Here is an 11,923-nt window from a genome sequence, read left to right as displayed (position 1 = left end):
TGGTGGTGTACAGAGGCAAAGTTATGAACATTATGTCACTCTCCAAATACTTATGGACCTGACTGTAAATAGTTATGTCTGTTCTTCACCCTTGGTTTTTTTAAATACCTTTTTAAATATCATTGTGCCATATAAATGCACTCTGAAACAATGAGTTGGAAAGGGCAGGTGCTGTATTTTTTTAAATGAAAATCATACACACGATATACACTTAATTACCATAAGTTTTATTCATAATATGTGAAAGGTTTTGGCGTTACAGTAGGTATTAAATCTTAAAAATGGTCGTGTGTTGGAGTTCTTCAGCTCTAACCCTTGGATTCTGCAAATAAAACATTAGTTTTATATTATTTAATATGTTAAGGTTGTATTAAGAGATAAAGTGCATGATACTATAAAACTAGTCTTTTAATTTAAAAAAAATCTGTACATTTATGTCATGCTTTGTCTATACCATGATACTCCCTTGGACATACCTTTCACTGTGTATGTGGTCTCCATGCCAGACAACACATGGTCAGCGACATGGCAGTGCAGGAGCCAGGTGCCTGGGTACTGAGGGCGCATTTTGACTGTCTGGAACGTGCCGGGGAATAAATCGAACACATCATTGCGATGGACGCCACTCACCTTGGGTTAGAACAAGACACTCATTATACAGGCCATGGGATAAACTCAAGTTGATTAGAATAATTTTACAGATAGAAGTGTTACAAGTATGCAGTGGGTTTGAATATTTAGCAAATGGGTTTTGTGCATGGAAGTTCTTTACCTTGTACTCAAAGCTGTGGCCATGGAAATGTGCTGTGTGTATGTCTATTTCAGTTCCCATTCCCATCAGGTACCAGTACACCTTATCTCCCACATTCATATTCAGCCCATGAAGGTTGCCAAAGACCAGGCCATTTATACCTACAATGCATAAGCAGTAGCTGGTCATTGTTTTACCACTATTGTTATTAAAGTTTTTGTAACTAGTAATTGTAACCTTCTTATTTGCTATTCAGTAAAATCAATATACATATATATTTTTAAAAATATCAGTCCATTTCTTCTTGAAAAACTTGGGTTAGTAATGAAAAGCTTTACCTCTGAACAGCTTTACCACTGTTACAAATTTAATATAAACCTGTGATTTGCCTTGTACTTTCTATCAACACCTTCCAACCAATCAGATTTGAGACTTTAACAGCACTGTGGTATAAGCAACATTATATTCTCTGGTCCTCTGGAAGTTTTTAATCAGAAGTAAGGTTGTTCTATACTCACTATGCATTTTGTTGCTTTCAATAAACTCGTCATCCTCCTGTAAATTACTGGGAGGATTTTTCACATGTGTTTTTATGTTGTCTTCCAAATACCAGGACTTATTCTCATCAAACACTATGAACAGCAATGCAAACTCTTCAATCTCCTTCTTTAGCCCCAATGTCCTCAGCAGACTTTTCCGACAGATTACCAGCGGCCCAATCAGTCCACTGTACAAATCCTGGAAAAAAATCTTGTAGACTTACACATTCCAGTATAACAGCTGCCAAAGAGATCATCGCTTTGTGTCTTATTTTAGTCCAAAGCCATAATTAGTATATGCCCTTGATTCGTTTTAAATTGGTGCTGCACATGCTGATATCAAAGACCTACCTTGTTAACATCTACACTTGAATAGTAAGCTCCAACATTGCATTCCTCCTGTTCAGACGTTGGGCCAGCAGTCTTAGGAATATACCAGGTGTATGTCTGAGTTTCACCTTGAAAAAATGGTATATATTTTAAGCTTTTATATCCAGGCCCAAAACATGCATCGCACATTACAGGACCCAATGTTTCCCAAACAAGTAACAAATGTCATTAAATAAAATATGTAACTATGCAATCCTATATTTTAAACCATACCACTTTGCAAAGCCCAGCAGAACATCTCCGTACCTGGTTGAGTTGGAGTGACTTCAGGATTGTCCGTCTTTACTCCATGTGCATGTATAGAGTATGGCCTCTTGGCCAAGTTCTTGAAAACCACCTTTACTTTCTCTCCCACATTTCCATGAATCATAGGACCTGAGAGGTTCAATTTATACACAAAGTATATGACTATTTTCTCACCTCATTATAACACCACAATTATAAGTTGTTTCACTGTAGCACTAAATGTTTACCCAAAATTCCTAAGTGTTCCATATCAGCAGGTCTGTCCTTTGGCTTAGTGAACGTGTCATCAGTGTACTCTCTGTACAGGACCTTCTTATATTTGGAGCCAATAAATTTGCCCCCTTTATTAAGGAATGTGTTACCTGGGCTGTAATATGAACAATATGAACAATAGAAACAAACTGATTTCAATTAACATCCATACACAGGCAATAAATTAAATTTCCAACTTCAGTGTTTTTAGGCTGCATCAATAATGACGAAAGTAAATAATTTGGATCAATAAATGTGCAAAATGGTAAATCTATGTATCATATTACACTACCAATTCTTAAAATGCACTCATATGGACAACCTTGGGGTTCACTGAAATCCACGCTGAAACTGCGTGTGCGCAGCTCGGAAGCTCCTTATTGCTTAGTGATGGATAGAGGATGCGATGTTTTAAGCTGGCATGCCCCACTGATCTGACTCTGAAATAGCTAAGGTGCACTTTTGGAGTGGGATTTAAAAAATTGCCTTGCACACACCTCTCTACTTCATGATATCAAAGACTTGTGCAGTTGACTGTAGAATTATCAGCATAGACGACTTAAATCCCTCAGGTTTGCACCTCACAGGTGAGTTTTTTTGTACCACTTAGAAAATCAATCATGCAAGAACTGTCTCCTAAACAATTTATGAACAATCTCAGCTAGTCACAATTTAGCCTCCCAAGTTTTTACAGTTGTTACCTGGGCATCTGTCTTTGGCACTAAACCTGATCCCAAGCATGTTCCCAAACAGGAACATTTAACTATCTGTGTGTTTAATTAAATACTCAAAATTTACTGTAAGATATTACCTATCCTTAAGGTTGTGAAACATTTTCTCCTCCCAGGTGCGGCTGGGAGAATAATCCCAGTCCATCTCTACAGCAGCGATGTAATATTTCTTCTGATGGAGCATGATCTCTGACTGCCTGCTCCAGAAACTGCACTTCTCCACTACGTAGTTCGCTCTCATACCTGCATGGTTATCATCAGCGCTCTTGCATGTCACCTCAAATTGTCCTGTAGTGACCAGAGATACCAATACAGAAAAATGCTTACTATTAGATTTCAGCAATGGGGAACTAAGGTTAAACAATAGAATTCAAATATTATCACTGATAGTGATATCTAAAGAATATGGCATGACAGGGGCATGCTGTTATCGGAAAATAATCAACAACGGGGTAGTGTAATGCCCATTACCATCACAATTATTTTCCAGTAATAGCCTATTCCAAACGGTTTTGCTCCTCATATACCACAGCAACTTGCTAACAAATACAATTTTTAATTTATTAATGAATGACATTTCATGGTTTTTATCCATTTATAGTTACATTTAAAGTTGTGTAATGTCCAAAGACTAATTAGCTTTTATGTTATAGCAGCTATAAACAGTTGTTTCTTCACCAGCCTCTATTTTTTCCCCTCTGTCTGGAAGTTAATAAAACGCAGCTTGTCAGGGAAACTGCAGAAAATTTACTGACCATTACTAAGTGCTGACACTGGAGACTCCTTCCATAAATATTAAAAACGCCTTTTTACTGATACCTTCTCCAAACCAAAGTTTATACTCTTTTCTTGGCTATGGCTACACGTTTAAATGGCTACACATTTTTTGAACCATTTATTATTAAGCTTAGATTATTCTGAGCATCTGCCATACAAGTCCCTGTCAATGAGCTGTTACTATAGAACTAATAAGGTTACTATAGAACTAATAATTCGAATTAGCGCATTAATATGAAGTTGTGGTTTGCATAGCCACCAGCAGTATTATCAGAATAATGTTGTAGAAAATTAAACTGACTAATCAGAAATGAGAATTGAACAGTGCTGTAGTATACTGTAATAGCATTGAATGGCTCCATCAGAAAAACTGATGCTCTTTTTAAGGAAAGCAGAATGAAAGAGAGTGAGCACCCATGCTGTCTGGCTCCATGATGACTGTATGTGAGACATGAGGGAATACGGTGATGGTGTCTCTCCTTGTTCCTCTGTAGAGGAACCTGTTGCCATGGAAGTAAAGTCCATGAATGTCCCCCTCTGATCCCAAACCCGAAAGATGCCAAGAAACCTTGTCTCCTTTGCACATTTTCAGGCCTTGGAGATTTCCATACATGTATCCATTGATTGCTGTAGATACAATAAATATACTGTAGAAGATTTTGACCTTTTTGGCAACCCAGGTAAGAAATTCAACATTTTTAAGGACTTACAATGCATCTTATTAGACAACTGAAAATCTTCATCATCTTTCTTCACAGAATTAGGTTGTTTTGCGAATCTGTTAATGTTTTCGTCTAAATACCAACTGAGGTTCTCATCAAAAGCCGTAGTAAGCAGGTGGAATTCTTTGTTCACATTTTTCTGCAATGTGACCAGTGAGAAACAGTTAAAAGTCCAAATGTAAGCAAGCACATTATGTAACTCTTTTGATCAGAAAACAAGTACTTTGTACTTACTTGTTTGCCTGCTTTGAGGGTTTTTGGTTTACAGATTAGGAGAGGTCCAACCAGGCCAGAGTTGGTGTCTTTGATCGGGTCCACGGCAGAGTAGTACAGGTAGGTGATACAGTCAGGATCGTTTTCAGTCGGACCTCCATCCTTAGGCACCACCCACTCATACTTATAGGTAGCGCCAGGACGTACCAGGGCAGCAGGAAGAGGTTCAACAATTCCTAAAATGCCAAAAAGAAAAGGCTTGTGTTCAATGCAGATATACACTCACTGTCCAAATAATTATGCAGATACCAGTCAAGAGCTTCAGTTAATGTTCACATCAAACATCAGAATGAAGAAAAAGTGTAATCTCTTTAACTTTAATAGAAGCATGGATGTTCGTACCAGATGGGCTGGTTTGATTTTTCATAAACTGCTGATCTCCTGGGAATTTCATACACCACAGTCTCTAGAGTTTACACAGAATTGTGCGAAAAACAAAAAAAACACTGAGTGAGTGACTTCTGCAGGGTGGAAATGCCTAACGAAAGAGATCAGAGGAGAATGACCAGACTGGTTTGAGCTGACAGGAAGTCTATAGTAACTCAAATAAGCACTCTTTACAACCATAGTCAGCAGAAAAGCATCTCAGAATGCAAAACACATTAAATCTTGAAGTGGATGGGAACAACAGAAGAAGACCACATCATGTTCCATTCCTGTCAGCCAAGAACAAGAGTGTGAGGCTATCATTGGCACAGACTCACAGAAACTGGACAGCTGAAGACTGGAAAAAAGATCAGGTGACTTCAGTGAGACTGTGCCCATGATGTGCTCACCACGGTTATAAAGAGTGATTATTTGAGTTACTATACTTCCTGGCAGCTTGAACCAATCCATTTTGCTCTAATGTCTCTTACCAACAAGGCATTTCCACCCACAGAACTGTGGCTCACTCAATGTATTTGTTTTTGACACCATTCTGTGTAAATACTAGAGACTGTTGTGTGTGAAATTCGCAGGAGATCAGCAGTTATACACAAACCAGCCCTTCTGCTACCAACCACCATGCCATGACCAAAGTCACAGAGATCACACTTCTTCTTCATTCTGTTTTTTGATGTGAACATTAACTGAGGCTGTTGTCCTGTATCCGTGTGATTTTTTGTATCGTGCTGCTGCCACATTACGCCGCTGATTAGATAAATGCATGAATGTGCAGGTGTACAGGTGTTCCTAATAAAGTGGATCGTGTGTGTACAAATGTTTTGTACTGTTTTGGACTCTTTACACATAACACCACTTTTGGATCATGTGACCAAAGCAAGACTTGTTCTCAGCCCCAGGGTCAAAGGGAGACAACCAGGGAAGCTGTCCTGGGTTGGGGGCCTAGGGGGGATTAGTAATCCATTGGCATGAAGAATAAAGCTATCTGAAATATGTCTATTTGATAAAACTGTGATGGTCAAAAATGTAGGCCTATGCATCATTTGCTCATCAGATAAGTTAATATTTCCCCTATTTTGTAAAATGGTTTGTTCTGCAGACACTTTTGTGGCTAATTACAGACATTTTCTTAGCTGAAGAGGATCTCTGGCTATTAGTTACTTTAATTCTTGAAACTTTGTAAAGTTCTGTGAAATGTAACCTAGCCTTAATTCCAAATCATAAAACTCATCAAGTTTTGTTTTTTTTCAGTTCCTCCTACAGTACATGTACTTACTTGCTTCTTTCTTGAGTTCCCTAAGCTTTTTCGCAGTATACGATTCTGCAAAAGTAAAACAGGAAGTGCATAATGCACAGTTATAGCGAAAGTCGTTTGATTTAACTTAATAAGCACATTAAGGACGGTTTTAATTAGTCATTTTCCCATTTACCTTCTAGAACATTGTGGTAAAGTGTGCCATCCATTTCAATGTTGTACTGTACTCCATGAGGCTGAATGCTGTAAGGTCGGCTTGCTTTATTCTTAAAAGTGACCTTAATGGTGTCCTCCTCCTCTGCCCTGATGATTGGACCTATGGGAGAAATCACAGAGCTTTAAATGATTCCCAACTACTCTGTTATGTTGGTCACAAATTAAGCCTTAAGCCATTACACAAAGAATGAGAATGAGTTTTCTTTTTTGTATCACAGGAAATGAATTTTCAGATGTGATGCGCTCTGATGTAATGGATCTGCTATGCACTAATGTTGCTGAAAGTTAATAGAAATCTATGCTAACAAGTAATGAAAGTCTATGCTAACAAGTCATGGAATGCTATCCTAACAAGTAATGAAAGGCTGTGGTTAAAAAAGTAATGAAAATCTATACTAACAAGTAATGAAAATCTATGCTAACATGTCATGGAAATCATGGAAGACACTAAAGCTAAAGAAGTAGACACCAGACTCATCTCTTAGTTAAACAGTTGCTTTTAAGGTAAGGAGAAACCTGTGCCAATAAAATTTTTTTGGCTAAACTATTTACAATTCCTGTTAGTGTACGCTGAACAAGTAATGAAGGTCTATGCTAACAAGTAATAAAAGACTATGCTAACAAGCACTTATAAATCTAGGCTAACAAGTAATGTAACACTACTAAATGTAATGGAAAGTATGCTAACAGGTAATGAATTAGTTAGATATGCAGACACCAGTGTGCACATTTCATTTTTTGCCCAACCGATTTACAATTCCTGTTGTACCATGCACAGTTTAGTGTATATAGTAGTTAGGGAATACCCAGAATGCCCAGGTGTTCCTCTTCAGGTGTTCTCTCTTTGTGCTTGGTAAAGGTGTCATCTGTGTATTCCACGTACTGGACCTTCTTGTATTTCCCTCCAATGCGATCTTTACGGTTATTAAAGAATATGCCAGCCATACTGTGAAAAGTGTGGAAAATTTTGTCTGAGTCTGAAGGACTGTACTAATCTTTTGTTTGAGAGTTGAGAGGATTTAGTATTAGTTATCTTTACCTGTCATCCTGTAACTTAATGCCAGTGTAGTAGTTGACCTGTGTAGGTCCATAGTCCCAGGTAATCTCCTCGGCAGCAATGTAGTACTGTCTGACTTCACCAAATGGTCTGGGCTTATGCACGGCCGGGAAACATTTCTTGATCTCAAAAATTGCCTGCATGCCCGCTAAAGCAAGCAAAAATTACATCAAACTATGTGCTAATTTACAGCATACTGTTAGCTAAGAAGTGTTTTTTTCTATTAGTATTAAGAATACTAATCACAATATGTCAATCAGCATATCAAAAGAATGCTTAGTCTATATCAGCAATAACGCATTAGATGCTTGTATATGTAATAGTACTTCCATAATTCTGAATAATACACATTCAGAGGAGAAGTGCATTCATATCATACCCTCCAGGTGATCATTAACCTGGCAGCTCAATAGCCACTGTCCAGGGTTGTCCGCCTCCATTTCTGCACTGACAAATGTAGCTGGGAAGAGGCTAATGGTGTCTGTGTGGTGCTGTCTGTTCTTTATGATCTGACCATGGAAGAACGCAGAATGGATGTCCACCTCGTTGCCAATCCCAAAAAGGTGCCATTGAATCTTATTGCCCATGCACATGCTCAGGCCTGGCAAGTTGCCAAAGACGTAACCATTAATCGCTGCAAAACAATGGTGAATTGTAAGTGGTGAAATGTAAGCCTCACCATTTCTCATAAAACTCATTCCTTAAGAGACATGGGCTAACTTTGAACTCTTTACAAAGTTCTGCTCACTGTGCATTTTATTGCTCTCCTGAAAGTCCTCATCATCCTTGTCGACTTTGGTTGGTGTTTTGCAGTACTTCTTGATGTTGTCATCCAGGTACCAGCTGAGGTTTTCATCAGAAACAGTGAACATGAGGGTGTATAAGTAGTCGCCTGATTTGTCACCATGTATGTCTAAAGTACCTGAAGAATTACACATCAGATAATGCACACATAAGCACTTTGTATGCCATTCATTTACTAGAGCCATACTGATCAATTACACTAAATGTTATAAAAAATATTTAGAGTTTAGTGTTAAGCATCCAAGTGACAATACATTTTTCCATAAAATAGTTTCCAAAACAGTGGCTCAGACCTTTAAAAGGAATAGGAATAGCCCTGTGTAATTTCTGTAATAAAATACAGTGTTCAAACCAGCATAATACTTTAAATGTATTTTATAGATACTGTAGCTAGCTGGTATTATGGAAAAATATTTACAGTACTGTTTACACCTCACTCTACAGCTACTAAAACACTGCTACAGACCTACCAAGCTTTACGCATTTTGCAAAGGAGCTCCGCATTTTTACATCAGAGTACACTGGTATGAGATATCACTGTAAATCCCCACAATAAAAATGCCAGATGAGCAAATCAGCATACAAATCTGGACAGTGCTCTTGTCTTAACTGAATGTTCCTGCTTGAAAGGTGTATTGATGCCCTCACTTTATGCAGCGCAACACACTTGGAGGAAAATGCCATCTACACTCTTCTGCATACATGTGTTCACAGACACCCATAATTGGGTAGTGTCGCTATGACTGACAGGGGAAACAGGGCATGCCATCCCTCCCACCCAGACAGCACGGCCAGTTTTGCTTCCTTGGACTCTCAGGTACAGATGGGTGTGGGATTCATTGTTGGGATTCAAACTCGCGACCTCCGGATGATAGGGCAAACACTAGCAATCTATGTTCAACTTAACTAACAATAGCCAAGTATATAGTTGACTATTCATGTCAGTTAACTTAAAATGGTCAAAAACAACACTTTTCCATCTGAAAGAGTAAAAAGGCCAGGTAAAGTTAGCTTGGCTAGGTAGGTTTGTTAGCATGATATTTCATTTAGCAGTTTCTTAGTGTGTGATTTGATAATTAGGCTGTGTAATCTTGAAAAATATGTTTTTATATAAAAAATATAGTACAATATGATATTACTGTAAACAACCATTACAGTAAGAGTGTTGTAAATATGAACAACTCCTCTGTCATGGAGTTACTGTAAAGGTACAAGGTAATATTTTTATAGCATACACACAGGTCAACAAACCTTTTTTACAGATAATAAGTGGCCCAATGAGTCCTGAGGCAGTGTCTTTTGGGGCATTGACGTGAGAGTGGTATATTCGGGTCAGGCAGTTCGTGTCATCTTTTCCAGGAGCATGAGAGGAAGACAGCGTCCACATATAGTTATACATCTTCCCAGGAGCCACAGCATCATCAAGGATCTCCTCTTTACCTGTCATGTCAGGGTACCATGCCCCTGAAAGTAAATAGCACATATGTGGTACAATTTAAATAATCGGGATAAGAGACTACTGTAATAAAAGTATATCATTGGGATAATTGGTCTTAATATGCACTATGCATTGGATATATGCCATATCCAGTGTCCATACCTTCATGAGATTTATTGTAAGTAATTCCGTGGGGATGAATGGTGTATGCACGAGAAGCCATGTTCTTTAAATGCACAACCACAATGTCATCCTCTTCAGCACTGATGATAGGCCCGACATAGCCCAACCATTTGGGCTTCTCTATCTCCTGCCTGAAGCTAAGGTCTGTGTACTGGAGGTACACCGCCTTCTTATACACACGGCCAATCCTAAGGTCACCATTTTCCAAAAATGTCCTTGCATGTCTGAAATATAGTAGACGTTTAGAAATTAACACTGGGGGAGTTTTCCTAATGTGTGTCTTTAGCAGTTTGTAGCCAAGTTTACACATACATACTGTTATGATGTAGATGTATAACAACAGACTCTTTGAAATAATTCCTCAAGGGTTCTTTTTAAACTAGCTTTCTAAAGAGTTTCTAGTTGGAATCTATTTTCAAAGGCAAACTCACTGTATTAGGCATTTATAAAGAATCTTTAAGGCTGTCAACAATTTAGGGTACAACAAATTACAACAAATGAGTGTTTTTTGAATGTAAATGTTAATTTTTATAAAATGCATTTATAAAATTCCAAAGTTAGGAACAGTTTTTTATCTTTTGTCATAGTTATAGTATATTTATAGTAAAATTATATACTCACTCATCTTCCTCTAGTGTTGTGTTTTGAATCTGGTTCTTCCCAGTAGGTGCATAATCCCACTCAATCTCCTTAATACCTATGAAATATTCCCTTATTATACAGGACACAGTTCCAACACAGCACAAAACCCCAATCAGGTTCCAGTGCAACCTCCCCATGTTGTTCCTCTGTGATTTGGATGTCAGGCTCTCTGAGATTGCTTCATTCCTTTTAAAGGTAATAGAGAGATGTCTGCCAACCAATAGCAGTGGGACGTTCAAGGGTATCAGAATGATTGACTAATAGATTTGCCCATCTCAACTGACCTGAAACACTAGATTTGATAAACTCCTGACGGGAAGTTCCTTCCCATTTTGTAATATGTATTTAGCTTGAGGGGTTTAATGCAACCACTGCAACAAGACTCACACTGCCATGTATATGGAAGAAAATTTTCAGTGTGCTGAACATCAGTAAATCTCCAACACTGACAGCACAGATCACAACCATTATAGTGGTGTGATCAGATAATTAAAAAATCTCCACATTGTTTCAAAAAAAAATCTCAAAACAATTGGCTTTAGCTAGTTTAACACCTGTTATAAATTCATCACTTTATTCTCATCTGTCTGATCTTCTTACATGTTTGTATTTGTGTTTTCTTCCAGTGTTGCACAAATATGAAATTTCCAGCCTGTGTGAATTACGCAAGGGGGAGAAATCAGCTCACGTCTGCTTACTCCGCTCTACCAAAATCAATATAGCTACTGATAACATTGGTCACAATGTTGCATTGAGCTGAGAGACTTATACTGTGATGAAAACCCAACAAAGTCATCATTTAACATAGTAATATATAGAATATTTTGTTCTAACTGAATTATGTGTGTTTAAGCAGTTTGAGCAAATGGCTAATCTAAATAAAAATTGAGGTCCAAAAGTCTGAGACCACACTGAAAATTTTTTTATTATTATTTAAAACTGGAAATAAACATTTTGAAAAATCTCAAACAAAGAAAGGAAATGTTTATTATCTTGAATATTATTAAATATTATCCAGGCACTATTTAAATTCAAGCAAATTTGTGATATTGACAGTGTTAAGTCCTTTGTACAGCAACTCAGATTTTCACTGAGTCTTATCCATTCCACGTGTTCAATGGACACTGTGGATTTGATCTACCATGGATCATCAGGCTTTGCACAAACTTGTGTTTGTGCCAGCTTGAGTCCACACTGTCATTAAAGCAAAAGCACCCAATGCCAAGAAATTCTGAAATTCATGCAAACATTTCTAACATTCTA

The 11,923-nt window shown here is 37.8% G+C and overlaps 1 protein-coding gene across 1 annotated transcript; it reads right to left on the bottom strand.

The window, feature by feature from the left end:
- Positions 1–206: 206 nt before the first annotated feature.
- On the bottom strand, positions 207–10,836 carry cp (ceruloplasmin). The gene is made up of 20 exons (XM_026931656.3): positions 10,640–10,836; positions 9,998–10,242; positions 9,649–9,861; positions 8,342–8,515; positions 7,973–8,227; positions 7,576–7,741; positions 7,343–7,482; positions 6,496–6,636; positions 6,342–6,386; positions 4,643–4,857; positions 4,397–4,547; positions 4,101–4,313; positions 2,990–3,197; positions 2,154–2,293; positions 1,927–2,055; positions 1,642–1,748; positions 1,270–1,489; positions 773–912; positions 477–630; positions 207–322 (listed from the first exon to the last, which is right to left on the bottom strand). The coding sequence occupies exons 1-20, from the start codon at positions 10,795–10,797 to the stop codon at positions 309–311; spliced, it is 3,228 nt and encodes a 1,075-aa protein (XP_026787457.1). The 5' UTR covers positions 10,798–10,836; the 3' UTR covers positions 207–308.
- Positions 10,837–11,923: the final 1,087 nt, after the last annotated feature.

Source organism: Pangasianodon hypophthalmus, chromosome 11 (assembly GCF_027358585.1).
Source record: "Pangasianodon hypophthalmus isolate fPanHyp1 chromosome 11, fPanHyp1.pri, whole genome shotgun sequence".
NCBI classification, from domain to species: Eukaryota; Metazoa; Chordata; class Actinopteri; order Siluriformes; family Pangasiidae; genus Pangasianodon; species Pangasianodon hypophthalmus.
Note: the sequence above shows the minus strand (reverse complement) of the source record. Positions and strands in the feature narration are given on the sequence as shown.

Coding starts and splice junctions, on each gene's coding strand:
- cp (XM_026931656.3), bottom strand. CDS start 10,797: ATGGGGAGGTTGCACTGGAACCTGATTGGGGTTTTGTGCTGTGTTGGA. Junction 7,742..7,972: donor GGTTAATGATCACCTGGAGG/GTATGATATGAA, acceptor TGCTTGCTTTAG/CGGGCATGCAGGCAATTTTT. Junction 1,749..1,926: donor AGTCACTCCAACTCAACCAG/GTACGGAGATGT, acceptor CATTTTTTCAAG/GTGAAACTCAGACATACACC.